This window comes from the organism of the source record quoted next, unplaced genomic scaffold, assembly GCF_019419815.1.
Source record: "Pyrus x bretschneideri cultivar Hongxiangsu unplaced genomic scaffold, Pyrus_bretschneideri_v1 Contig10, whole genome shotgun sequence".
Classification (NCBI taxonomy): Eukaryota; Viridiplantae; Streptophyta; class Magnoliopsida; order Rosales; family Rosaceae; genus Pyrus; species Pyrus x bretschneideri.
In genome coordinates, this window is record NW_025999391.1 from 690,880 (window position 1) to 718,745 (window position 27,866).

Here is a 27,866-nt window from a genome sequence, read left to right on the forward strand (position 1 = left end):
ACCCAACCTTGTATTCAGTATCTGCTAATGCTTCTAAATCCATAGACAAACTGACTCAAGTTAAATTCGTTTATGCCATATGGATTCAAGCCAAAAATTTTCAAACTTACGATCATTAAGCAGGGGATCATCTGGAGGAGGAAGGAGCAGTTGTCATTCCTTCTCGGTCTCATATGATGCTCCCACTACAACAAGTGTCCCTAGTGGCAGAGCTATGATTTCGGATTAGGAGGGGCCTCTAAAAAATGTTAAAAAAAAATGTTGCAACACTGCTAACAACACTAGCCCTAAAACAACGTTGCAGCACACTCGCAAAATCCATCTCTCACGCTCACTAATCCATTTCTTAGCCATCGTCTCATGCATCATCTGGTCATCGTCTCATCCAATGTTTGGTCATCGTCTTAACCACTACTTTGCTACTCTAGATTTTTGGTCCGATTATGATGTTTGTTTGCTTGGTGACAATGGTGTTGATTTTTCAATTTCTTTCCATTTCATCAATATGTTCTAACCATTTGGGAGCCTTGTTAACTGGCAAAGAAAACAATCTAATAGAAAAGGGCTAACGAGAACACGAAAATCACACATGGATGAAAGCATAATTCATGTTTTTCAACAGCCACCAGTACCATGTGAAAAAGATTAAACTCCAGGAAAACCAACTCTCTTACCTACCCTCTCTCTCCCTTTGGTTAAGGCTCTAGTCCTTTAAAAGAATCTTAGAAAATCAGAAAGGTAATCTAGTTTTTCTCTGTGAAAAAAATGTCAAGGTCAACCAAAGACCATTACGGTCCCTTCATGGCTTCACCCCTGGTTGTCCCTAAAACAGCATATGCAGTACCTGTTCCTGTTTTAGCATCATCAAGAGCACCTCCAAAAGTCTCACTTTGTTGTTGGGCTTACCTTAACAAGCCAGAGATCCCCGAGGTGTTATTAGGTACCATATTTATGAAAGGGTAATGCTAGGTAGACTAAATTTTTAAACAAAATTTGTAAAATCAAATAATGTGTCACTAATACGAAATAAGCACATTAATCAACACTTAAGTAATAATCCAATCATCAACAACCACATAATTTGGTTTACAAAATTTGGTCTTCCTAACAATACCCTTTATGGAGTACTCATGCCCAAGGCAATCAAGACCTTCTTTGTGCCACCTCATCAACTTTACAAGATTTTGGACTGATGGGCATTAAGGCCATCTCCAACTAAATGAGTTATGTTTAGCCCCTGTCCAGATTATAGCCCTGTAATAAATTATTTTTTAATGAACAGTGTCGACCCATATGACACACCCCAACCAAAGTCAAGGCGTGCTGGCCGTCATGCAGGGAAGTGGATCCTGTAAACCTCATACGTATATTCCCATCTCTACATAGCATGAGGCCTTTTGGGAGCTCACTGCCTTTGGGTTCCATCAGAACTCCGAAGTTAAGTGAGTTCGCGCGAGAGCATTCCCAGGATGGGTGACCCACTGGGAAGTTCTCGTGTGAGTTCCCAGACTCAAAACCGTGAGGGTGTGGTAGGGGCCCAAAGTGGACAATATCGTGCTATGGTGGAGTCAAGCCCGGGATGTGGTGGGGGCCTGAGTCGGGATGTGACACCATATTTATATACTATCTCCAACCGAAGGATGCTATTTTTTAGCCCTCTCAATAATTTATTATTATAAGTTTGTTCTTTAATTTTATTGGTTAATTGAATTAAATTACCATATTAAAATAAGGGTTGAATATGTTTTGAGTGTCACTTGTCGCTAAATAAATAAGCCTCTGGATTTCTCATCCATTGGTTGAAGATGTGACATTTGAAACAAATATTGAAAATTTTAAATTTAGATTATTGGAAGAGGTAAGGGAGGGTGTTTATAAAAAGGATGTGAAAAATGATGTAGAAATGACTTAGGTATTTATAGGAAAAAAAATTAGAATTTTTAATTTCAGCCTTAAAAAAATTTTAGTTCATGTCTAATGTGTCCTCAGGGCGACGGACGAGAAATTAAGTGATTAGTAAGCAATCTGCGGAAACTCTCAAATAGGCTTTTGGAAGAAAAGAAAACCATTGCACATTGTCTACAAGAACATCTTGAGGTAGTGATTCTCCTGTTGTGATGCCATGTTCTTCTTGAATGAGTATGCTTTAAGTGCACAGTTAACTGCTTAGTGTGGCTATACATTCCGATATTCTAATTTTCCCTCCATGATTCTATTGGTATGGGATGAGGTATATTATCAAATACTTTGGTGGCATAAAATCTGGTATCATATGTGATTGAATAAGTGCTTGAATTATGCTTTGAGTTTTATTTATTTATTTATTTTTTTGATTTTCTGTTTGACGTTGTTGTGGAGAATGAAGGAGACAATATTATCGGAGTTACGCATTTGGGTGTCTATAAAGGAACAATTCTTTAGTTTTTGAACTTTCTACAGTTTGGACATAAAAGGGCAATTTACAAGTATGAGTAGGACCATAGCTTTTGAAAAACACTACCTGGGGCGCATTAATATCCCAAATTTTTGTTATGTAATATATGGATGTAAATAACACTTCCTAATTATCGTGTACCCACATCTCCAAAAGTTTCAAGTCTTTACATGGATGTTACATATAATGTAACCTGTAAATAGTACTCTTTGCCACATATTTTCAAGCTTTGAACAAAGTTTAAAATCCCGCGGCAATGTGCGGGTACACCTGCTAGTAGGAGATTAAATCGTTTACACCGATTTGGTTTCAGTTTGACAACCATTTAGTTTTCATTTTTTTAAAAACTGAAAATTGAAATATAGTTTGGTAACTACTTTTAGGAGATTAAATCGTCTACATCCGTTTGTTTCCTACTTACCAAACAAAATGGTTATCAAATGGCCTATGAATAATTTTCATTAGCATTTAGTTATGTACTAGCTGTTTCTACTTACTGTAAGTTGTTCCCTAGATAAAAAAAAAATGAAAACGAAATAGTTATCAAATGACCCCTAAGTTATTACCTACTTACCGTTTCTGTTGATTATTTGTTTGCAAGTTTTGGTCGAGTGCCCCTGCTTGTAGCTTAATAAAATTTGGCATGGGTGGGGGGGGGGGGGGGAGGTGGGTTTTTGGGTGCCATGATCTTATTTTTGTTTGGGGAAAGAGTAAGTGCTTCACAAGTGAATATTTGTGAAGAGATTCTCGCCTAATCCTTCTCTTCTTTCACCCAAAAGAAAAAAAAAAAAAAAAAAAGCTACAAACCCTTTGCAACTCTGATGATTTCAGGTCTAGGGTAAGTGAGTGAGAGGTTTTAAGTTCGAAAAAAATAAACAATAACATGGGACCCCCTAGAGCCCACATTAGGAAATCCAGCAGATACCCGCACGAAGCCCAAACCTGAGCCCAATCCGAAATCCAATTTTCATTCTGACCCAACTAAACTAAAAATTTTGGAGCCCAATTTTCCCAGATTCAGGTTTTCTCACTTGTTCTGAACTCTGAAGCGCGAAAAAGAATAAAATATCATAAAATTTTCTGGGTTTATGATTCTGAAACTGAGAAACACTCTTTTAGGGTTTTAAGTTCACCTCTCTGAACTTCGAAGCTCCATCAATGGCGAGCCCTAAGTCCATCGACGCCTCCCTCTGGTGGGACTCTTTCTCTCTCTTACTCACCGAGCTCGAAAATGCTTCTCTCTCCTCCGACCTCCCTCCCATTCTGGTAAACCCCCCATCTCTCTCTCTCTCTCTCTCTCTCTCTCTCTCTCTCTCTCTCTATATATATATATATGCATGTATGAAAAGTGTTGAACTTGGTTGGTATTTTGCTTAGGTAAAGAAATTAACGGACAATCACGCTTGGTTCGTGGACACAGTGTCTCGCTTCAAGCCGCCCAATGAGAATTCGAGGGAGGCTTTGAATTCACAGCAAGTGAAAATTGGGTCTCACCAGTTGAATATAAAGCCTGAGTTTAAAGATAAAGCTTTGAAAGTCAGCTCCTATTTGGTGAGTTTGTACTGCTGCTTTTACGCCACTTTTGCTTCTAAAATGTGTGTACATCTGGTGTTTATATATACATACATTTTGAATTTTTCAAATCAACCAAACATTCCAAATTTGAACTTCGGCCTAGTGTAAAAGTTTTTGTTTTTCTGATTTCAGGCTCTGCGAGAACTTTGATTTCGTTTTGGATTATCAATGACAATTACCTTCTTGTAAAACTAATCAAGGAGTTTTAGGATTAATGAAATCGGTTGTAATGGGACTTTTTCTGAGATTGGAATGATCCACATGCAAATTTTCAACAATTGGGTGCTGCTCAGTTGATTTAATAGCATGTTCTAATGTTGTTGGAAACAGATAGATTTGGTATTCTGTAGAACATAATGATGGTCATTGATTCTCCATTTGCTACGAAACTGATCTTGTTATTTGTCTAAAGTGTCTGGATGAGGTGCAATCGTACATTCTTGTTGAAAGGTCTCTCGAGAACAAAGATGTAGCTCTTGACTCTATACTGCACGAGTATTTCTATGCGGTTAGTATCTCACTTATTGTCTGACTGCGACTGATATGAATGTTGGATGCTATAATGGTTCCTATGTTCTAAGTACTTGGGTACGGGTTGGATGAGCTCAGTGTGAACAAAAATTTTTCCTGCTTACATGAATCAGACATTTTTTTTAACCACAAACAGGGAAAGAAAGAGAAGAGGGACATTTATTGCTAGTGGTCTGTCTCACTTAATTTGTCTTTGTTTTCCCCCTTTTCTTCCCCCACACAGGTGATTATTCACTATTATGTTGAACGGCAGTGCCTGCTGAAGTGCACCAGGAGTATTCTCACACATGCTTGTAAGTCAATCATCAGTTCCACCCCTCCATTTAAACTATCTATGGCATCAGGATACATTTTTAGAGCTGTACTTCAACAGCGGTTGAGAATTGATCATTAATGCAGTGTCTTTGGAAAGCGTCTCTGGAGATGGTAATGCTATTAAGAAGGAAGCACTAAAGTTGATTACTGACGGATTGGAGGCGAAGCTGATAAATGTGCTGCAACTTCTTTTCTCCTCCAGTCACCCGGAACAAATGGTATGCTTAAATCCCAATTCAAGAACGTACTCTGTTTAATTTTGAGTCTTCTAAACTAGATGGCAGATATGATCTTACCCCTTTAAATTTATAAATCCCTACTCCCTAGTGGAGCAATTATTGTTTTTCCCTCTTCGGGCGCCCTTTACTCTTTTCATTCTTATGGGATGTGCAATGCCAAATCATGAAGTTCATTGATGTCCAAATAACATCTTATTGCATGATTGACCAGCTTTGGCTACAATGTCAGTAGTGGGCGATAGGAAGCTGACAGAATGGACGAGATAGCTCTTTGGTATTTATCATTTACTAGGATTTCATATTGTTATTTGAGATAGTGTGTTGAAGGAGGTTATGTTACGTGAAACTAAGGTTATGGTGACCTAGTGGGACTGTGGGAGTCATTGCTATAACAACAGCTGGGGGAAGTTTTAAGCCAGATATTAACAAGTAACAAGTCCCTGCTGTCATGCGTTGTGCAGTAGCCTACTAATCATGTATTCGGGTGTGGAATATCTTATTAGCTGTCCTTGTTTTACATTCATATGAGGCTCTAGGACAGGAGAGGTGGAACAAGTTTTAGCTTCAGCAAGTTGGACGATCCTATCATAGTTTATTCTGCTGACTTGACCAATCTTATGTCTTATGTTTCCTTATTTATATTTGAAATTCTACGTTGATGCCCATGTACAAATATGTGTCTCGACGCATGGGTACATGTGTGCATGCACATTTTTATTGGAATTGAATAATTATGTATTTGTTACAAAGCCTGATTTTATCTTGTTTGGTTGCTTTATTAGGATCTTGACCTTTTCACTTTGTGGGCCGAGGAGACACTAATTGAAGACAATTTGGTTTTGGACATTCTTTTCCTTGCTTATTATGAGTCATTTTGTACTTGTAATGGTGAAAGGTGGAAAACTTTGTGTTTGCTCTATAAGGTATTTTGTTATCTTCGTCACATAATTCATTTACAAAGTACTCTCTTATCCAGTCCAAGTCAAAACCTTTGTCCTGCAGGGAACTTTATCTGGGTCCTATAACTTTGAAAATCTGGCAGTATCAACTGAAGCGCTACGTTCTTCTTATCAAACCAAAGTCCAGCTGCTTCTCATCCTTATAGAAACCCTGGACCTGGAAAGTCTTCTCCAGATGGTTCACGATGCAATCCCTTTCAGGTTCTTAGCTAGTTAGGATGCATCTTGTATTCATTCTGCAAGTCATGATCTAGCAACACTAAATATCTTTGGTCAAATTGTTGGTTTGTGCATTTAAATATCTAGATTGTGGAGATCACCTTTCTTGCACATTACAGTGCAACATTTTTTTTGCTTATGTACTCCATGAAGATTCCTTTGGCAGAGACCAAGGTATGAAATGTCCTGAGGTGGAATCCACTTGCGAGGCAGATGCTGCGTGCATTTAGTTTGCCTCATCATTAAGACATGGTGTTGTATTTTAGACACGACCGAGTTAAAATAACAAAGGTGGACTTAAGTATTGGTTTCTATTGGGTCAAAAATTCTACTAACTATGAAACCCCAAGCACAGATGATATGCTCTTTTATTATTTATTTTTTCATGTGAATGCAATATGATTGATACTTATATATAAATAAGAACCACTGAATCATTACAAGCAAGTCTAGAAATCTTTAAAATAATATGGGCTGTCTAGGTTGAACGTTTCCATATCCAAACACTGATTCCCGATTTGAGTGAAGCTTAACTACTATCTGATCTATAAGCATGCTGTTAGCCAAGCCTGTGACGCGAATGTGACTGGGAATTCAGGACAATCTATATTTTTAGGTTTGCAATCATAGGACCATAGGATCAGCTGATTTGTAATTTTAACATGCCATGAAGGCAACTTTAGATATACATTATGCTTATTAGTGCTGGGTAACTTTCTTTTTATTTATTTAAATGAAAACTGTTAAGCTTCATCAGTATCATTCCAAACAGTGGTTGATTCCCTAGGGCTTATATGCTATTGTTCACTCTATTCTTTGTGTCCATTGTTAAATTGCCACTTTATACATCCTTAACTATATCCTTTCTTATTTTCTTTTCTAAATGTTAGACCACTTGTGTTATTCCTCAGGCAGGGCACATTTGTTTTTACTTTGGCTGATGTCCAAGAGATGGAAGCGATAATTTCAACATTCAATGCTTTTGAAACAAAAGAAGCAGGTCCATTAATTCTAGCCTGGGCTGTTTTTCTTTGTCTGATTTCATCACTTCCAGGTAGTGAAGAGAGCAATGTACTAATGGTATGTGGTTCTGCGCATATGTTGTCTCCGATTCCAGGCTGTATGAATAATAGAAATAATTAAGAGTACTGTTATTAGCATGGTAACACTCCAAAAATCGCATTTTGCACTCCTCACAAGTGTATTTTTCTTTCTAAATATAGAAAGCTTGGAGTGCAAAATGAGAATTTTGGAGTGCTAATAGCAATTCCCATAATTACTGTGCTTAGTTTTTCTTTTATTTTCCAGGAAATTGATCATGTTGGTTATGTTCGTCAAGCGTTCGAGGCTGCATCTTTGACTTATTGTGTTGAAATCCTTCAAAGTGATGTATTGAAAGAATCAGATGTAAGTTATTCTCAATTTGTAAGTGTATGTGTTTAGAGTGATCAGTTTCTAGTGGTGCCCCATATGTTCAAGTTTTCTGCTTGGTTTTTTCGCCGCTTGGGATCCATCTCGAGGTGTCAACGAGTTTTGATTTATGTTTTGACTTTTCCATTTTAAGTTTTTTTTTTTTGGTCTCTTCCCTCACAAAGTCTTTTCATTTCCTAAAGAGTGATATTTTTTGTGTCTCTTTCTCCTTAGGGGCCTGCTGATGGGTATCACAGTGTGTTGAGAACTTTTATATCTGCATTTATTGCATCTTATGAGATCAATCTTCAGGTAAATGCATAATGGACCTCTGCTAAAACCTTGTTGGCATTTTGTTGGATGTATTCCTAATTTCTTCTGTCCTTGTTTTGTGCAGCTGGAAGATAAGTCTCTGAAGTTAATACTGGATATTCTTTGCAAAATTTATCAGGGAGAGGTTTGGACACAGATTATCTTCCAGCATCTGTGATTCAATAAAATAATTATTATAAAGTTCAAATTGCGATTATTGTTTGAATAGTGTATTTGAAATTCTTCTCAATTTTGCAGGAGTCACTTTGTATCCAGTTTTGGGATCGTGAGAGTTTTATTGATGGCCCTATCCGGTGTCTTCTTTGCAACTTAGAGGGTGAATTTCCTTTCAGGACAGTGGAACTAGTTCGCTTTTTATCATCACTTTGTGAAGGAACTTGGCCTGCAGAATGTGTGTAAGTAGACTTATTTGGCATGGTTGTCCAAATTCTAGTTTTTGATAAACAAAATGAGTTATAGACCTAATCACTATATGGGTGTAGGGTTAAACTTTAATTTGGTTATCGAAATCCTCAGTCAGGAAGTTTTTACTTTATTAGTTGAACTTGATAATAAGAAGAATTTTTGTATCGATTAATTATAATCGATTATCTAAAGAATTAATTATTATGTCGTTCCCTCATTGTTGTGTAATCATCCTGTCAACAGGTATAACTTTTTGGATAAGTCTGTGGGTATTTCATCCCTTGTTGAGATTAATAATGGCTCCGTTGGGGAGGACATGTCTCAAATTGTTGAGACGCACCTCCCGCTGCATGTTCCTGGATTTGAAGGTCTGGTTATTCCCAGTAAAACTTGTGGACATGTTTTAAGATTAGTTAGTGGAAATGCCGCTCTTGTACGATGGGAGGTAAATGGCCAATTACTTTAACTAATATTGGTAATTACTTTGTATTGGTGACTTTTGTATATTCTAGACAAATATCACTAGACTTTCGACTGCTTATAAGTGCACGGGTATTAGGTTATACTTTAAAGAGACTTTTCCAATGTTAGTGCATTTATCTGTGTGTGTTGTTTTTCTCCTTCCTCTTCAATGTTTTGCAAAATGCTTTTTCTAGTGTAGTTTGAAAATTGAATAGTCATTTTCAGGAGTTATCATGTGAAAAATTATTACTATCCTCAAAGGGTTAAATTGTTTTAATTTTTTATGTCTCAATTATACACACTACGCGTGCGACATCAAAATTTTATTTCCTAAATTATCTTCCTTTTATCTTTTTTGATTTTGTATTACTTTAGTTTCTACTAGCCATGGTTTTTTCTGAGATAACGGGTGACATGTCCATTCTTACTAAGTGGGTTGTAAAACAGTATATCCAGGAAAGTAATATAAGATATCCAACTGTATTTTCAATTAAATTTTATTTGGTTGCTGTTTCGTGCTAATTTATGCCTTCTTTTGTACAGTATAAACAATCTGGGGTGCTAGTATTGCTCATGCGCCTGTCCCAGGAGCTGTATTTTGACAGAAATGACGAGGCTCTTCTTATCCTTGACCTATTTAGGCGGATGGTTACCTTTAACACAGTATGGTTTTCATCATTCATTGCTGGAGTCTTTATGGATTCGAAGCCTATTGGTTACATCAATTAGTTTATATTACAATTTGTTGTTAACATTTGGTTTTTCCCTATGAAATTTGGTGATTTTCATGCTCTATTGTATGTTTTAAAAAGTTTGAGCCCGGCACACCTTGAGGATCGCCTCATAGTGAGGCATTCAGTTTTTTATAGGGTTCCTTTTTTTAGCATTTATCCCATTTAGCATACGCTAATTGGCTGAGGCATACACTTTTCGTCAAGGCTTACGCTTTGTGGGATAAAATGACACTTTCCGAACATAATAAAACATGCCCCAAAAGACATAGTTTAAGGTGCTAACAGTAAAAGCTTGAGAAACGCCCTCTAACTCCAATAACTTGATGGTAGTTTGCATGGTGATCTTTGTAGTGATGATGAGGAGGACTAGAATGTGTGAAGGGTAGATTTTCCCTTACTGAAATTGCTTTTTTGATTATATTGTTTGGATCTGTATTCAAGTTTGATGGTCTGGTTAAATTATATGTTTAATGGTTGAATGGAAGTTGGTAATTTTTTATATTTTTGTTATTATAGTTCGAGTTCTGAAAGGATTATGCCTTAACGTGTCAAGGCTAAGGCCTTGAATCTCGATTAAGCTGTATTAAATAAACGTGGATGCAATCAGAACATTGAAATAGTTTTCCCCATGGGTTGCCATTAATATGATGACATTTTATCAGCCTCCACCACCAACTTCTGAATTTTTGTGCTGTTTAGAGTGGACAGAGAATAGTTTAGCTGCAATTGAGCTTAACCTTGCCTTGTTTCCTTCACCTCTTTCCTCCTCTCTTAATTTCTTTCCATTTCTGTAACCATCTCTTTTTTACCAAGCTTTTTGTACTGGTGTTTTATTTAGGCGGTATGTTTTGCTTTGATGGACATTGGGAGCTCATCGCATTTCCAATCAACTGACATGGGTGGACAGATAGAAAGTAATATGCGGTAATTAAGCAACCTTTTTGTTTGTGCTTGTGTGTTCCTCTTTCTTGCCTATATTAGCATTTCTGGTAATTGGCACTTTCATGTTTTACCATCCAGGTTGGTTGAGATCATTTGCACTGTGGTCAGAAAACTATCTCCTACTTCAGGCGGTGCTGCTCTGATGTCCGTGGGTATAAATATTTTGGCAAAGATGTTAAGATGGTAACTTTATCCCCTATTCTCTTTTGAGTTGTTCTGTATCTGTGTGTCTTTCTAATTCAGGGTATTTTGATATCCTTACTATGTGGAAGACTCCTTTTCCATCTAATGCTGTGGTTTTGTGCTATACTAAAATTGACAGAAATGGTGTCTTTTGAAAGTTTTCATAAAGTCTTAGTGCTATTATCTAAAGCCTTCATTTAGTACAACCATAGCAATAAGTGAAACTGGAAGAACCATAGATATGATGGGAGATTGTAGCTCCAGTGGTAGAGAGCCGTTAACCCCACACCTAAATTCCAATTCAAACCTCCTCCTCCCCCTTTGATATCCTCTGTACCAGGAGGAAATGCAGATGACACACATGAAAGCATTGTCTTCTAAAACAAAAGATTAATATTTATTGATATGGTGCAGGTATAGATACACTTAACAAGTTGCTGGTCCTTTGCATGCAAAAATGCTAAATATTTAATATTTAAGTTAATTTCTATATAAATTTTTAGCCTTGTTGCATGCAATTGACTAGAAACTGTTACTCAAATATGTCTTCAACTGGAAATGTGTTGTTAGGTACGTATGCATGAGAGTTTGATGTTATGATTCTGATGTTTGATACGGCTCATTGTTGTAGGTTTGTTTTGTTTTGGTGGATACTTGTTCACTGTGTTTGTAATTTTGCTTTGATAGTAACAAGGTTCTCTTTCCTCATAAGAAAATTAAGCTGGCGTTGATGACTTCCCTACACTGCTAGCAGTCCTAGTTGGACATGACAGAATTCTTTAAATTTATAGTGCAATCTTATATGCAATATTTTGAACACTTCTATTCTTTGTGTGAGTAAATAATATATCCTGAACTTCTGAGTGTTATTGAGCCTATAATTATTGCTTGAATTGTTGTTGGCCTAGGTCATGAGCACAACCTGTTTTTCTAAGATGCATTTATTGTGACAGTTCGCCTTCTCGTGTGTCTGAGCTGGCTTTAAAGGCAAATATATTTGATTTCAGCAATGGCCGCAATGATCCATCAAGGTGAATCTTTGAGAAAATATCAGCTTTCTTTGTTCTGCTGGTATCATGCATACATAAAAATGTGTGTTACACATTCTTACTTTAAGTTAATTGAGGTGTACAATTATCTAAAGTGGAGCTTTATTTAATTTTCTTATCTCTATTTATTTTTCAGTGTTTTGTCTGGCATTCTTCGTAAGACATTTTTCGCCACTGTATATTGCTGGCCAATTTGTTTTCCTGTATAATTGTTCATTTGATACTTTTTTTTTACTGGGAACACTCTACTTGTTTCCAGTTGTGTTGTAGAAGATTTGTTTCTCTTTATGGCACTTCTTCAGCTTTGCACTTTCTTTTTTTGTTCTAACCTTTACTATCACTTTGTTTTTTGTTTCTAGTGGTTCATGGTTTCTTTCTGGAAAACTGGCAAAGATGCTATTAATTGACTGTGAGCAGAATGATAGTTACTGCTCATTGACTATATCAGGTATATGTTAAATCATTCATTTTGCCATCTTCTGTTTTGCTAAGTCTTGCATTGATGTGCTTTTGCTGGTATAACATCTAGTTCTATCTTGATTTGTTTTGTACTAAAATATGTTGATACATACAATAAAATAGGAAGTACTGGATTTTTTTTTTTTTTGTTTTTTGGTTTTATTTTGTATACTTAGCTTTCTGCTTTGACACGGATGATTTTAAAATGTTGCAGTGCTGGACTTTACTCTAGGTCTCATGGAGACAGGATTAAAAAATGATGCTGTCCAGGATTTAATTGTTTTCTCTGTTCAGTATGTTCTTGTTAACCATGAATACTGGAAATACAAGGTGAAGCATGATCGTTGGAGAGTAACATTGAAGGTACAGCCTTGATGAAAACTGATGGGGTTCAGCCTTCTGATTTGTGTATAACTAACATAAATTGGTTTCCCTTGTGCTGGTATTGTGGCAAGTTGGTTCCCAATGTTTATTTATATGAGTATGGAACACACTTGGATGTAAACTGTTGGATTTCAGCCTTTTGGTTTATGTATAACTAACATAAATTCTGATCTGGTCTTAGTAATTGGATTGTGTCGTATATCAGCCTTAAACCGTCAAACACCGAGAAAATTGATGGTTCCATACAGGCACATACAAGAGAGTAATTTTATTGTTATTAAACGCCTTTAGATTTATAGAAATGACAAGAAATTTGGCAAATCAAGTTTTTTTTTTTCCGTTCATACGAGGTCAAATCTGTTTATTCTGCATGCAGTTGTTTTCCTATTTGATGTAGCTTGTTATGCTGTGAGTGCGAAGCCATTTGTCTTTCTTATGCCTTCTGCATTTGTTCTTTTAATTGATGTAACTTAACCAGTTAAAGAGTACGAGGCATATGATTCATGAGTCCTTCAGATACCTTTCTAAAATATGAATGAGAGTGCTGTTAAATGGGGAAGAGGGCTTTTTTAGGAGGTTGCTGTAAAGATTTCCATTGGGAAGATAATCGCTTTGGCTTTTTTCCATTCGTGTTCGATTTGGCATTGATGCCACTATGTGAGACTTTATTGTGGTGGCTAGAGTTTCGAATTAAGGTCCTTGGAATGACATTCCAATGGGAGTTAGTTCTTTTCTTCGTGATCTTTGGTTACTTATGGGAATGGGGGAAGAGGAAATCCACTGTAGAAGTAACAGTGATCTGAGTCTAAAAGGACACAATAAGAATTAATTTGAATGTTACTCTTTTAGTATATGTATAATTTGTCCATGTTGTGCCAATTGTCAATCTCCACTTTCGTATATTCCAAACTTCCAATGAGTCGGAAGTTCAATTTTTGGAAAATTTTGAATGATTTTATCTCCTTTTGTTCCTTAATTTGAATGATCTTCCAGAACTGTTGAGTAGATAACAAGCTGATATAGAACTAAAGTATCTTTAGTGGATTTGCTTGTTCAATTTTGTACTGTTTTCACTTCATTTTAAATTTAATAGTGTTTATACTGTTTGTTATCAAAGAAAAGAAAAGCATAAAAGAATCAAGTTGTAAGCATATTTTTAAGCTGATACACATGAGCCCAATAACCAAGCTTGTAAATGAATTCATATCAGAAACTTTGTCTGCATCAATGTGTGCCTGTTAGGGAATTGCAGTGTGCATCAGTGCATGCATGCATACATGGTACAGAACATTGTTTTCTGCACCTGAATGTGGCTTCTCAATGCTAGTTAACTGTTTACTCAGTTGTTGGGGTTTATGAAATGGAAACTTGGTGTTGTAAATGTCAATTATGGTGGGAAGGTCAATTCCAACATCATTTTACTGTTTCAGGTGCTTGAAGTGATGAAAAAATGTATTACATCAATATCATGCTCTGGAAAGTTGGATGAAGCCATCCTGGATAGGTTACTGTCTGATTCTTCCATCCATAGTACTCTCTTTCGGATTGTTTGTACAACCACCCAAGCGCTGGAGGTGGGCTATGCTATGTATCTTTTAATCTTATTTGGTGATGACCTGCTGTCGTTTGTTCTGATCACTAATTTGGGAGCATTTTTCTGCAGAGACTTTATTTCAGCCGGCTTGTTGATCTAACAGAGATTGAAGGTTTACAGATGGCTATATGTGCTGTTTTAGATATTCTTTTCATCATGCTTTCTAAATTTTCTAAGGTATTTGGACATAAGCTTGTTGAATATGCATTTTGGATTGTATGCTATGTTTGAAAGACTTTTAAAGTTGCACATGTTACAATTTTTTGGTATTACTTAGATGATGTACAGAGGTGGTGTTTTGTTTCTGTTCAAAAGTGAGTTTTCTTGATGTACATTACAAGTTTAAAATATAAATCCCCTCTAGCTTGCTTTAAAAAGGAAAAAGAGCAGTCAACTGTATAACAAAATCTTGTCTGTTCTTTACCCTATTCTAGAGTGTTCTGTGTAGTTGCCAACTATATGTATCTGTGAATCTGTGATAGCTATATTTCTTTATTTGTAATATGATGGTTGGTTTTACACGTATTTTTATTCTGTACTGTAGTTGATGTTCAGTTGGGTTTATTTTCAGGATATATCTTCCAGTCCTCCATTTTTTCATCAAGCAGTTTTCTCATCAGCAACCAAACCATTTCCTGTTGTTGCAGCGCTTGTGTCCTTGATATCTTACTTTCGCAATCCTGTATGGCCTCTCCATGCTCAATTGTTGATTACATTCTTGATATGTTTCTAAATACTACAGTTCTCCCATTTCGGTAACTGTGTATTTACATATATATTATCAAATTACAATGTTGATTTCTTTATTGTTAGTTCTGCTGGAATGGTTCCTCATTTACTTGTGTCCATTATCTATCTAATTATTGTTTTGTGGGAGTTGCATGTCAATTTGTTTCTGTTTTCTGTTTTATATACTTTGTACAACACATGGATTCATAGGAAACTTATAATTGCATTCAGTGGTTTGTTACTCAGACCGTTGGGCATGATAGGTGCGTAATGCTGATCTTTTTTACCTTCAAACTGGCATGCACTACTGGATAGAATATAGCATTATGCACATCTTATTTGCATTTAATTATGAAAAGGTTGGGCAGACTATAAATATGGGGGAATGTGTCTTTGACTCTTTGTTGGCCTTAACTGAATTGCTTGATGGTAGGTGGGATAATATTCTTATAATGTTTAGCATCTTTATTAAGATTCTCGAGTTCCCAACGCAGGGAATACAAGTTGGTGCTGCTAGGGTTTTATCACTGTTCATGATGATGGCCGATTTTATGCAACCATATTTGTTTGGTAGCAGCTTCGGTCTGGATGACAAACAGGTAATGTTGGTTTATGTTTATCTTTTAGTTCCATGTTAATTTCTTGTAAATTCACTTGAGTGAATCAACTGCTTCTAAATCTGTTTGTGGCACTACTGAACCGTCGTAGATTGGAGAGCTGAGGCATTCTATTAGTTACATACTACTTGAGCAGTCGGAATTGAATGAAGATCTCTTTGTTGCTGCAGTCAATCTCCTCACTTCTGCTGCATGTTATCAGGTTTGTTACAGTAGGTGCTAAGTTCTGTATTTTTTTAATTGTTGGAGTATCACTCATAGACTTATGAAACAAAAGAAAGAATGCTAATGGTCCAGTTCTTTCCACTTAATTTAAGGTATCTTCACAATTGTTTGGTTAATGCTTCAAAATTTTATTTTATTTTTTCAATTTCTTGGAAAAAAGTACTTTTAAATTCTGTGTTTACATACGAGCTTATCGTTCACAAATATTTAGTTAGATTGGCAAGCATTGTGTTTTAGCAATCGATTGCCCTAATTTACTTAACTCTGTTTCTTTGAAGTGAATGCTGCCTTGTCAACTTCCAATTTTATCGCTTGATTAGTAAGAAAAATTTATGTTGCAAAAAAAAGAGAAAAAAGTGTTTTAGATTGATTTGACCCAACCAAAGAACTAGTTAAATTTTTTTTTTTTTTTCCAAAAAATAACTAGTTAATTGGATTGCATTGTATTTTTGTGCATATGGTGGCAATTTTAATGCATTTCCTCACCAAAGCAAACTTATGTAGTTATAGTGAAACCTTTCCCTGGAGTCCTCCACTATGTGGTTTAGTTTTTTCTTATTTAATTGTTTATTCATACAGCCTGCTTTTCTTGTTGCTGTATTACCAACCAAAGCGAATAAGGATGTCCAACTGAGTAATGGTGGCGGTGTGAAGCTGCCAATAAACGATTTTGAGTCTGAAAAGGCAAGCGCTGTTCATGCAGTTTTGCATCACATTGAAAGATCTAATAATCTTATCAACAGGTACTTTGTCCTGAATGAATTCTTGTTTTTGTTTCTTAGTCAGTTACTTTCCCCTTCATCATTTAGCTTGCAGTCCTGAAAATTCTGCTTTTTTACTTTTTTTTTCTAAATCTGCAGCAATCCCCGAATACTGCTGAATGTTCTTAATTTTCTAAGGGCGCTGTGGCAAGGTGCTGGTCAGTACACTAATATTTTGGAATGCCTGAAAAGCTCTGAAAATTTCTGGAAAAAATTGTCCTGTCCTATTTCGATAATTTCTAGTATGCAAGCTCCTCCACCTGAAAATGCTGAGACAGAAGTTGAAGATTTGTCGGTCAGATACCAGTGCCAATCTGCCATATTGGAAATAATAGCGCATGATATGTTCCTGCACAAAAAGCTGTTACATGCAGAGTCATTTGTAAAACAGCTGCCTGAATCACAACAAAATACAGTAAGATCAGAAAAATCAAAAGCTGCAGATCTTGAAGATATTTTATCAGCCTGGTGTGGAAGCTCTGTTTTGGGCAATCTGACTAAGTCACTTACCTATTGTGCGTATGACCCTGAGTTGTATTTGCGGGCGAAGGTAAGTTCTAGTCAGAATTATTTTCTCTACGAGTCTGCTAATTTTTTAACTTGTGAATTTTGTCTGTGGTTTTGGTCCTGGGTTTTTCTTCACTTTGGTTGGCTATTTATCACTTATCATTTCATCTTCATTCATTCTGTGCGTTTTTGTTGGTTGCATTATGTTTTATAAGTTGAAGCATGTAGGTTTCCGCTTACGTTCACTGTTCTAGGAAAGTCCTTTTTTGTATAAAAAGTTTCTCGCCTATTCATTGCTCTGTTCAATATGCTGTATGACATACATTAGTACTAACTTATTAACGAAGTTGTTCCTTGATAGGATGTCAGACTTTTTCTTATAGGTTCTTAATTTTTAGAATGCAGTATTCATACCTCTGTAACTTAACAGGTTGCTGCGAGTGTAATAACTGCTCGTGTGATGGTAAACTTATCAATTGGTGATGCAGGAAGTTTGTCTGTGTCATTACTTGAGAAGTCTAGAATCCTGTCAAATAAGGTTCGATCCCTTCTTGATTGTGTTACTTAATTTGTAATCCAAGATAATTGTATGTTGAGAAAACCATTAAAGGTTCAGTTTAGTTTCTAATTTATAGATTCTCATATTTAATACTTTCCGTTTTGTTAAATTGAGAATGTAAAATTTGCATTGTATCTGATTGCTGTTACCTTTCTTTTTACCCTTCTTCATTGGCAGCTGAGAAGTCATCCTGCCTTTTCTGAATTGTTAGCTCAATACTCACAGCATGGTTACAGGTGATATGTTTGCTATTGTTAATTTCTGTTGGAATTTCTATACTTAGCACTGCCACTTTTGAACAAGGCATTTATAAGTCAACAAACTGCCTCTATACGGTACGTCACCTGAGGATTCTGGATATTTATAACTGTCCCTACCGGTAAATGTTTTCTTATATTGAGAAAACAGTCCTTCCTGTGATATGAATGATGTGTGAAACTTTAATTTTGAGTCCCTGAAGTTAACAAAGTATAAGTAAAGCATTTAGTTACTGAACCTTGGAAAAGTTATTCAATGCTTTTGTCAAGATGTACGGTATGATATTTTTACTTTATATTTTTTTCAAAACATTACAAAATATTTTTACTCTCTTGCCTGTGTTCATATTTTTAGTATGTCGATTGACTACATATCATCAGCCCATTTTTCGCGTTCAATAGTTATATTTGGATCCGTTTGTGTGCATGTGCTGTCAACTTTATGCATGTGCATGTAACAGTGTTTCTTTTTGTTATAATGACTGTATATGATGAACATCCCCCCGTGATCTTAAAGTTGATACTGTGTTCCAGTATTTGACAAACCGTCTTAGTGGTGACATGCAATCACAAGTTTGGGTGGTTCAATTTGCATAGGCTTTGAAGACCATATTTGATTTTTGTTTATTTGTTTCACATATTACTTTTTTAATAAGATGTGCTATATCTCATAAGAATGCTGAGAGTACCACGTGAGGAAATGGAAGCAATGAATATTGCATGATAAGTATGTGCCTATGTATGAATAATATATTATCTTTTTTCAGTGCAGGGAAGGAGCCAAACTATTTGATACTTAGTGATCTCTACTATCATCTGCAAGGAGAGCTTGAAGGCCGTGAAATCAGTGCTGGACCATTCAAAGAACTCTCTCGGTTCCTGATTGAATCAAATGTTTTTCAGACTTACCAACACAAGGATGATGGTGATCTTTTTGTAACCGGAAGAGAGACATACTTGTTTGATCTTAAACGTGTACGTGCTGATTTGGGGTTAGATCTTTGGGATTATTCAAAATGGAAGGAGGCAAAGGCAACTGCAGAAACAATGTTGCATCATATGAAAGCTGCAAACTCAATGGTGTTGCTAACAAGTTCGAAGCTTTCTGCACTGAAAGCATTAAAAAGTGTCTTAACTGTTTACGGGGATAATGCAAGTACTCTCTAGAATTTCTAATTGCTTTCATTTGCTTTTTCATTGTTAAAAACTTGATCTGTAACTGCTATTTATGGTTGGATATTTTAACGATCATGCAGATGTAAAAGATGTAATGGTTTAAAGCTAATTAAAAACAAATGTTGATGTGTAATATTTTACAGAACCTGTAATTTTTTTGTATAAACTATTTCAAACATCTGATTCCTCATTTCAAAGATTTTGGAAGTTGAACAGCATTAGTGACAATTTAGTCTATGAACACTATGCTATACCTTGTGTCAAAGGTCATATGGATTTTTTTTTACGAATATATTATTTCTTTTGAAACTAATTCATGTGTGCCTGCTACTGCAGTTGCTGGAGACGAAGAGTACAGCGAGACAAATCCCTGATCAACTTGTTTTTTCGTGCATAGATCACATATGCCAGAGCTTCCACGACACAATAGAATCATTTACTCCAGTACCTGGTGCTTCTGAAGACGTCTTTCACTTCCTTGTGGCTCAAGCAGAATTGCTTCTCTATTTTATGATGTATGCACATAAAAACCTGCCTTTGTCTGTTTGCATTCTTGTACTAAAAACATCAGGTTCTGGCCTTAAAGCATTGAGTGATTTCAGAGCATTAGTTACGGGGCCATCAGGTATGGGGGTTGACACTGCAGTAAGGCTCTTACTTATGTTGCTTCTCTCGGCAGTGGAGTTCAGTTGTCATAAGTCGCATTTGGTTGGGGCAAGAGATGTAGCTTCTGTCGAAGACGTGGCTAAAATATCTAATGTGAGTCTTAGTCTACTACCAGTTCTCTGTAACTGTATTGCTACTGCTGAGCATGGAACCCTCTCCCTAACTACTATGGACTTGATACTTAGAAATTTCTTGACTCCCAGCACTTGGCTCCCAATTATACAGAATCACCTCCAGCTTCAGCTCGTGATTCTGAAGCTTCAAGATAAAGATTCTCTTGAATCTGTGCCTATTATAATGAAGTTCTTTTTGACTCTTGCCCGTGTTAGGCAGGGTGCAGAAATGCTTATTAATTATGGCTTTCTCTCGTCTCTGAGATTCTTGTTCACTGAATACTTGGATGGTATGTCTTCTTCCGTAACTATTGATAACAGAAATTCCAACTCATCATCTGAGAAACTGGAAAAGCCTCAGCAAATTTGGGGACTTGGTTTGGCAGTCATCACAGCTATGGTTCAGTCGTTAGGAGACAGTTCTTCTTGTTCTGATCTTGTGGAGAATGTAATACCTTACTTCTTTTCAGAGAAAGCCTATATGATTTCTTACTATCTTAGTGCTCCGGATTTCCCATCTAATGATCAGGACAAGACCAGGCCTCGGGCTCAGCAGAGACAAACTTCTCTTTCTGATCTTAAAGAAACTGAGCACACTCTCATGCTAATGTGTATGTTAGCAAAACATCGGAATTCCTGGGTTAAGTGCATGAAAGAATTGGATTCCCAGTTGAGAGAGAAAAGTATCCATCTTTTAGCTTTTATCAGTCGGGGAACTCAACGGCTTGGAGAACCTTCGACTCTTAGTGCCCCTCTCTTATGTCCTCCTGTCCTTAAAGAGGATTTTGATGGCTGCAAGAAACCCTCATTTATCAACAGTAAAAGCGGATGGTTTGCTCTTTCAGCCCTCAGTTGTGTGTCAAAACCAAAATTCTCCGCCATCCCTACCACATCTACCGCGCTGATTATGAAAACTCAAGCATCTGTAAATGGCAATCACATTTCTCAATCATACTTCTCCGACTCTATTGCCCTACAGATCTACAGAATAACTTTTCTTCTTCTAAAGTTCCTCAGCTTACAAGCTGAGGGTGCTGCTAGAAGAGCAGAAGAGGTTGGCTTTGTTGATCTTGACCATTTTCCTGAGCTTCCAATGCCTGAGATCTTACATGGCTTACAGGTACGATGATAGTTTTTGTTCTTTGACTAGCTTTTTGTTTCATTATGTAAAAACATCTGGTCTACCATAACTTGTAAGTTTCGAGTTGAGGTTCCTTTTTAACGTGGATGTGTTATTATCTCTGATGTAGGACCAAGCAATTACAATTGTTAGGGAGCTGTGTGAGGCTAACAGATCAAACGAGATTCAAATCGAAGTCCAGAGTATCTGTTGCTTACTGCTACAAATAATGGAGATGGCCTTGCACTTGGAACTCTGTGTTCTACAGATATATGGCATAAGACCTGTATTAGGGCGTGTGGAGGATTTTTCAAAGGAAGTTAAACTGTTAATAAAAGGTAAAACTCCATTTCTCTGAATACTGCCTTCCATTTGCACTGAATTCGTCGTTTCTTACCAAGTTATTGCACATTCATTGAGTACTCATTTTTTCTTGTAATGTGTTTTGTAGCGACAGAGAGACACGCTTTCCTCAAACCATCTGTGAAGTCCTTGAAACAGATGGTATCGGTCATATATCCAGGACTGTTACAGGCCGATGAGTTTCTGTGAGATAATCTTGTGCATATAGGCGAAAACCGAAAACTGTAAGGCTTCGGAAGATAATGTAAAAACTTTGTATCTATCAGATGAATGGCTTCAGAAATATTCCACATTTTGCTTATAAAATTGTGGGATTTCTTTCGGTCTTTGTATGGTATTGAATTCCTTTCGAGAAAGATGTGTTGTATGATTGATGGACAATGTTTTGTTAAATCCGTGGCCATTTATCATTGTCGCGTGCGAATTTTCTGTCCCTCCATGTTTGATGGTATGATGGGTTTCTATCATTGTTTTTGGTACTAGTGGGACCTAACATATATCTTTACCGTGGCATTGCATGTAATTTTGGAAAAAGTATTTTCTTGAAGTGTCGCGGTTTCATTGCCCTTCTCTCTCTCTCTCTCTCTCTCTCTCTCTCTCGTGTAATTTTGAATTACAACGATTTAATGAAATTTGATTTTAAGGGTTAAATAAGCAAGTTGGTGTTTTAAGTTGTTAGAATGGTGGTGAGCTTGTTATTCAAGGTGAAATAATGGCTAAAAGAAGCGTGCAGGAAGTAAAAAATAATGTGTAAAATTATTTTTCTAAAATACACAAGTTTGGAGGAAGTTGGAAGGATAGTTATGCAATTCAGATTTGCATAAAAAACTTATCTAGAAAAAAAATAATGGGATTTAACAAAAACTTATCTAGAACAAAATGATGGGATTGTTGAAGCAATGCTTGTCATGGGACATGTCGCTTAGTAACTATCACGTGATGAGTGTTGGAAAAAGATATGACCAAGCACTCAATGAAAATTGTCATACATGATTACTAGTTCCAGAAGAAATTGGAATAATTTGAAGAGAATCCCACAACTTTTGTAAAAAAAGTGCCCTCCTCTTTTTGGGAACAATAACCCTATAAAGCATATTTGACATGGGGTTCATATTTTCTATTAGCATCTCCAATGGTGTAGGTAAATAAAATAGACAAACTATCCTATAATTATTGACGTGGTGAGTTGGCCACTCAATTGCGACATAGAAAAAGTTGATCATTTCAATAGAATAGTTAAAAACTAAGCAGGCAAAATTTTAGTTTATTTCATATTTAACATCTACTTTTATACTTCATTTTATATTTTTTTCCCTCTACATGGAATACTTTATTATAAAAAAATAGTGATGTGAGGCACATTTTCCTATAAATGTTGAAAGCAGAGTTCTAAAAGATGTCAAGCGCTAATCGAGCACTAGGAGTTAGTTGAGCGATAGGCTGAGGCCTAGCGTCTAGACGGCTAGACGGAGGCCTAGACAAATTTAAGTTAGTTAATTATATATTGTATAAATAAGTGTATATTTATTCTTAATAAAATACATAATTATTTTAGAATATATAAATTGCAAAATAAAATGACATATAAATTATAACATAAAGTATAAAGCATTAGAACATATTAAAAACATGAGAACAAGCATATAACGAGTGTTCATCTAAATATTCAACAAGTTCTTACATTTTATTGAAAAACATAAAATGCAAAATGAAAGTTATCGGTTTTCTATTTAAGTGAGAGTTACAACCTAGACAAGTTTAGGCGGGTGTTTAGGCTGGCTAGCGGACACCTAAGCAGGTCTAAGCACCTTTTATTAATTTCAAACGACTAGAAATTAATCGAGACGGTAACCAGTTGCTTAAACAGTGTTATGCAGAGTTTTTTAGAACATTGGTTGGAAGTAGTGAAAAATGCCTACCTTGTGACTTGTGAGTATAGGCAAAAATTGCATACGAAATTGACTACATCATTGGAGCAATGTTTTTACCTACGTGAATCGTGATTGTGGCTTATCAAAATAGATTTGAGTGTCTATTTGCCTACTCCATTGAGAACCAACTAATCTTTAATTTAATCTGATTATTTGTTGGATCAACCCACATTTTCCTGGTTGGTGTACATTAATTTATCCCTTTTTTTTTTTTGGGGCGCATAAAAATTGGGCCCCCTGACCCGTAATTTCAGATCTTTTGGCTTCACGTATTTGTTGGCATCTTATTAACCCTCGTGACATCTCCACCGTTGGATCTGCTCCAGATAGGGTTTGTAAGACCAGTCAAAATTGTGAGCGTTTTTACTTTTTGATTGAAGAGCACGTGTGCCACGTGTGCCTCAGCAACCTAATTCCCCCTCCAAACGGCGTCGTTTCTCATCTGAGATGTCGACGAACCCTTATCCGAATAATGACAAAAGCATATACCTACTTCAGTAACTTCACTCAGCCTCGGGTCCCCATAACTTAACCACGGTTAAAACCCGGACCCAACCACGGTTAACCCATCCCCTTTCGGATTCTCTCCACGTTTTCCCATCCAACGGCTGAAAAAAGCTTGCCCTGGATATCCACCGCAGAAACCCTTTTATAAATCCCCTCGTCCTCGTCACCTCGTCCACGCATCACAAACCCTAATCGTACTCTCTTTCCCCAAATCACTCCTCTCCAACAAACCAATCAAACCCTAGCAATGGCAAATCCTAAGGTTTTCTTTGACATGACGATCGGAGGCCAGCCGGCCGGCCGCATCGTGATGGAGCTCTTCGCCGACACCACCCCCCGCACCGCTGAGAACTTCAGGGCTCTCTGCACCGGCGAGAAGGGCGCCGGCCGCTCCGGCAAGCCCCTCCACTACAAGGGATCCGCCTTCCACCGCGTGATCCCGGGTTTCATGTGCCAGGGAGGTGATTTCACCGCCGGAAACGGCACCGGAGGCGAGTCGATCTACGGCGCCAAGTTCGCGGACGAGAACTTCAACAAGAAGCACACCGGACCCGGAATCTTGTCCATGGCCAACGCCGGTCCCGGAACTAATGGATCTCAGTTCTTCATCTGCACCGCCAAGACCGAGTGGCTCGACGGCAAGCACGTGGTGTTCGGGCAGGTGGTCGAGGGGCTCGATGTGGTGAAGAACATCGAAAAGGTGGGGTCTGGACAGGGAAGGACCTCGAAGCCGGTGGTGATCGCCGACTGTGGCCAGCTCTCCTAGACGATGCCGTTTCGACTGCTCATATGTGGATGATGGAAACGTCGTCGTTCTATGTCTTTGTTATTATGAGTCTTTAAATTTGGGTACTAATTAGGTGGCGTCATATTAGGGTTTGGGTTATGGACCTTATTATGGTTTAATTCTCTGATTTTCCGTCTAATGCTCTTCCGGTGGTTTCTCATCTGAGACTCTTTATTCTCTGTCGAACTGAGCTATTATCTTTAAATAAATTAGGCTTTTTTCTCAGTTATTTTGTCCCTCTTTTTTTTTCCAGTGCTTTATATTATAACATTAATTATGCTTGCTTATTGCTTGTGATCTAATTATGTAGTTTAATTTTGTGTCTTACAACTGTATTTTTTTTTCTAAATATAGAAACGCAGAATGAGAAATTTGGAGAGTTAATAATAATTTTCTTGTTTAATTGTTGGTTGTTGAACCGTTGGCTTTTAGGATAATTTTAAGGTGACCGAAATTTTAAACCAAAAGTCAAAATTTGTAAATCAAAACGATTGGAGGATGGTTGTTCGTGTTTAATTTTTATTAGTGACATAATTTGTAAATGTAGATTAAAAATTGGTATTTTACCATGATATGTTCGGTATTTAAATAGAGAATTGTAATTAGTATTTTAAAAATTTTATTTTATATTTTTTACAAGTATTTTTTTTTTATCTAATTAGTTTGCAGTACCAAAAGATTTTTAGTATATTCTTTCTAAATATGGTAAAATATATGAATTTAGGTTTTTGGATTGTGGTGCTTGTTGGCATATTCATGGATTTTTAGGCCCCGTTTGGCACATGATAGTGCTAATTATACGGAATAAGATGTTTAGTGTTCATTCGTATTAAATAACTATTGGATTAAATAATTCGATCCATTTATTTTATCCGGTAAATACCCGCTACTCTTCAAAACAAAACCACGGAACAATTTAGTCGGGGCTCTCCCTCCCTCTGTTCTTCTTCGTTTCCCCTCTCTTCTTTTTCCCAGCTGCTCTCTCTGCTTACAAAAACCAACCACACTCCCTCCATTTTCCCAATCAAAACTTCCCAAAATTCCAAGTAGCTTCCAAGAAACCAAAGAATCCCACAAATCCCAAAACCCAATTCCTCCGCCAGTCACCATGAACCACCACCATCAGCAAGTTCCATCCAACCACCCAGAACAAGACTTTTCTCTCCCTGCATCTTCTTCTGGCTACTGCAGGATCTCCCTCTCTCTTCTCCGCCGTTGCATCTTTCTCCGCCGTTGCATCTCTCTCTACTTCCTCTACCGCAGACTCTTCGGTTCTCTCCCCGCATCTTCTTCTGGCTACTGTAGGAGTTCCCCCCCTCTTCTCTGCCGCTGCATCTCTCTCTGTTTCCTCCACCACAGACTCTTCGGCTCTCCGTCTCGGATCTCAACAAACAAAGAAACAAAGATATGTCAATTTTTTTTTCTTCCCCTTTCTTATCTGTTCAGTACTAAACACAATATAAATAATACGGTTATTAGTCTGATACTGCATCAAACGTCCGATTAATTTAATCAATATTATCCGGTAACTATTTATACTATCTGATAGAAATAATCAGTACAGTCTGAGCTGCCAAACGAGATTTTAGTGGATAAAGTTGGAGAAAGACTTGTCTGTAATGGGCCTTGATATGGCGAGTCTAAAAATGTAACGTGACATTTACGAACTCGTTGGATGTAAATTGATTTATCTCTTTAAATGCTTTAAATGCTCAGGTAGAGGTAAGAATGGGTATTGGAGGATGGCTGATATTTGATGATGCAGCTTTGTGTCAGCTTTCTGTGTGGTCCACCCAATGTTATTATCTACATTTATATCACATATATATGTTTTTGTATTTAAAGATAATTTAAAAATATTAGATTTCGATAAATAATAAAATCACTAAACTGGCATACGAAACTTTTGGAACATCATGAAAAAATACGAAACACATAAAATATTTTTTTTATAATTATTTTGACAGTTGAATTTAAATTTAGATCGTTAGATATTTTTTATTACCGTTGGATTTGATAATATTAGACTTTAGTTGTTGGATTTGATGAATTTATAAATGTAAAATTAAAAAAAAATACACATATATAATGGGCAAGTCCACCAACCTAAGGAAAAATTATAAAAAATTAAAATTAAAAAGCCTGCCTTCGTCTGTTTGCATTCTTGTACTAAAAACATCAGGTTCTGGCCTTAAAGCATTGAGTGATTTCAGAGCATTAGTTACGGGGCCATCAGATATGGGGGTTGACACTGCAGTTAGGCTCTTACTTATGTTGCTTCTCTCGGCAGTGGAGTTCAGTTGTCATAAGTCGCATTTGGTTGGGGCAAGAGATGTAGCTTCTGTTGAAGACGTGGCTAAAATATCTAATGTGAGTCTTAGTCTACTACCAGTTCTCTGTAACTGTATTGCTACTGCTGAGCATGGAACCCTCTCCCTAACTACCATGGACTTGATACTTAGAAATTTCTTGACTCCCAGCACTTGGCTCCCAATTATACAGAATCACCTCCAGCTTCAGCTCGTGATTCTGAAGCTTCAAGATAAAGATTCTCTTGAATCTATGCCTATTATAATGAAGTTCTTTTTGACTCTTGCCCGTGTTAGGCAGGGTGCAGAAATGCTTATTAATTATGGCTTTCTCTCGTCTCTGAGATTCTTGTTCACTGAATAAAGCACCACGAATCTCTCGTATGGCGTAACATACTCGTAGACAGATTTCTGGTGATAATTGTTTCCTTGTAACCACAACGAATCTCTCGCCATACCATGGCTTCATTCAAACTATACAGAGCGTTTAGTATTTTTCATCGGAGGTATTAATCTAGACCATTCTCCTCCAATTTTTGACAGGGGATGGCCGATAAGGTGGTCCCACCATCGATGACTGATTTCATTCACCGGATTTTACCAGGAGCTGCGGTACATAAGCTTCCATATGAGGGCCATTTCACCTACATCTACTTTAGTGACGAATGTCATAGACAGATATTCACTACACGCTTTGGAACACCACAAGGGCCGCTAAACTTCACAGCAGAAGTGGATGAAACACGTCTTGAAGGTAATACTGAAGAGCAGGAAGAAGAGGTAGCGCTTGGTGATTCTGTTCCGGCACTAGCCGAGGCATGATTGCCCTAGTTTACTTCAGAGAGGTACAATGTATATATCATAGAGTTACTACGTTACTCGTAGAGCTTAAAAAAAAAAACAAAAAGGATAAAGAGAAAAAGAAAGAACAGTTAAAAGCGTCGTGTTAATTCTCTTGCTCAGAGTTTTGGGATGTTATTAGGGGGCTTCCGGTGGAGTATGTCTTTGGGAG

At 36.9% G+C, this 27,866-nt stretch overlaps 2 protein-coding genes across 3 annotated transcripts; both read left to right on the forward strand.

Moving 5' to 3' along the window:
* Positions 1–3,479: 3,479 nt before the first annotated feature.
* LOC103938353 (nucleoporin NUP188) lies at positions 3,480–21,886 on the forward strand. 2 transcript variants are annotated; one of them, XM_009348360.3, is made up of 32 exons: positions 3,482–3,700; positions 3,812–3,985; positions 4,422–4,517; positions 4,764–4,833; positions 4,940–5,073; positions 5,877–6,017; positions 6,097–6,254; positions 7,184–7,352; positions 7,581–7,679; positions 7,917–7,994; positions 8,080–8,139; positions 8,253–8,410; positions 8,664–8,865; positions 9,426–9,545; positions 10,455–10,540; positions 10,637–10,741; positions 11,695–11,772; positions 12,150–12,238; positions 12,464–12,612; positions 14,064–14,207; positions 14,297–14,404; positions 14,799–14,909; positions 15,451–15,555; positions 15,665–15,775; positions 16,378–16,541; positions 16,659–17,109; positions 17,497–17,604; positions 17,803–17,861; positions 18,650–19,034; positions 19,395–20,957; positions 21,088–21,295; positions 21,409–21,886. In XM_009348360.3, the coding sequence occupies exons 1-32, from the start codon at positions 3,593–3,595 to the stop codon at positions 21,507–21,509; spliced, it is 5,892 nt and encodes a 1,963-aa protein (XP_009346635.2). In that variant the 5' UTR covers positions 3,482–3,592; the 3' UTR covers positions 21,510–21,886. The 2 variants fall into 2 exon arrangements, with proteins under 2 accessions (XP_048420344.1, XP_009346635.2); XM_048564387.1 differs by lacking the exons at positions 19,395–20,957; positions 21,088–21,295; positions 21,409–21,886 and having other exon boundaries at positions 3,480–3,700; positions 18,655–18,826.
* A 2,060-nt stretch (positions 21,887–23,946) lies between these two features.
* Positions 23,947–24,770, forward strand: LOC103938354 (peptidyl-prolyl cis-trans isomerase 1). Its single transcript, XM_009348361.2, has one exon. It carries the CDS (start codon positions 24,006–24,008, stop codon positions 24,522–24,524), a length of 519 nt encoding a protein of 172 aa, XP_009346636.2. The 5' UTR covers positions 23,947–24,005; the 3' UTR covers positions 24,525–24,770.
* The last annotated feature ends 3,096 nt before the right edge of the window (positions 24,771–27,866 follow it).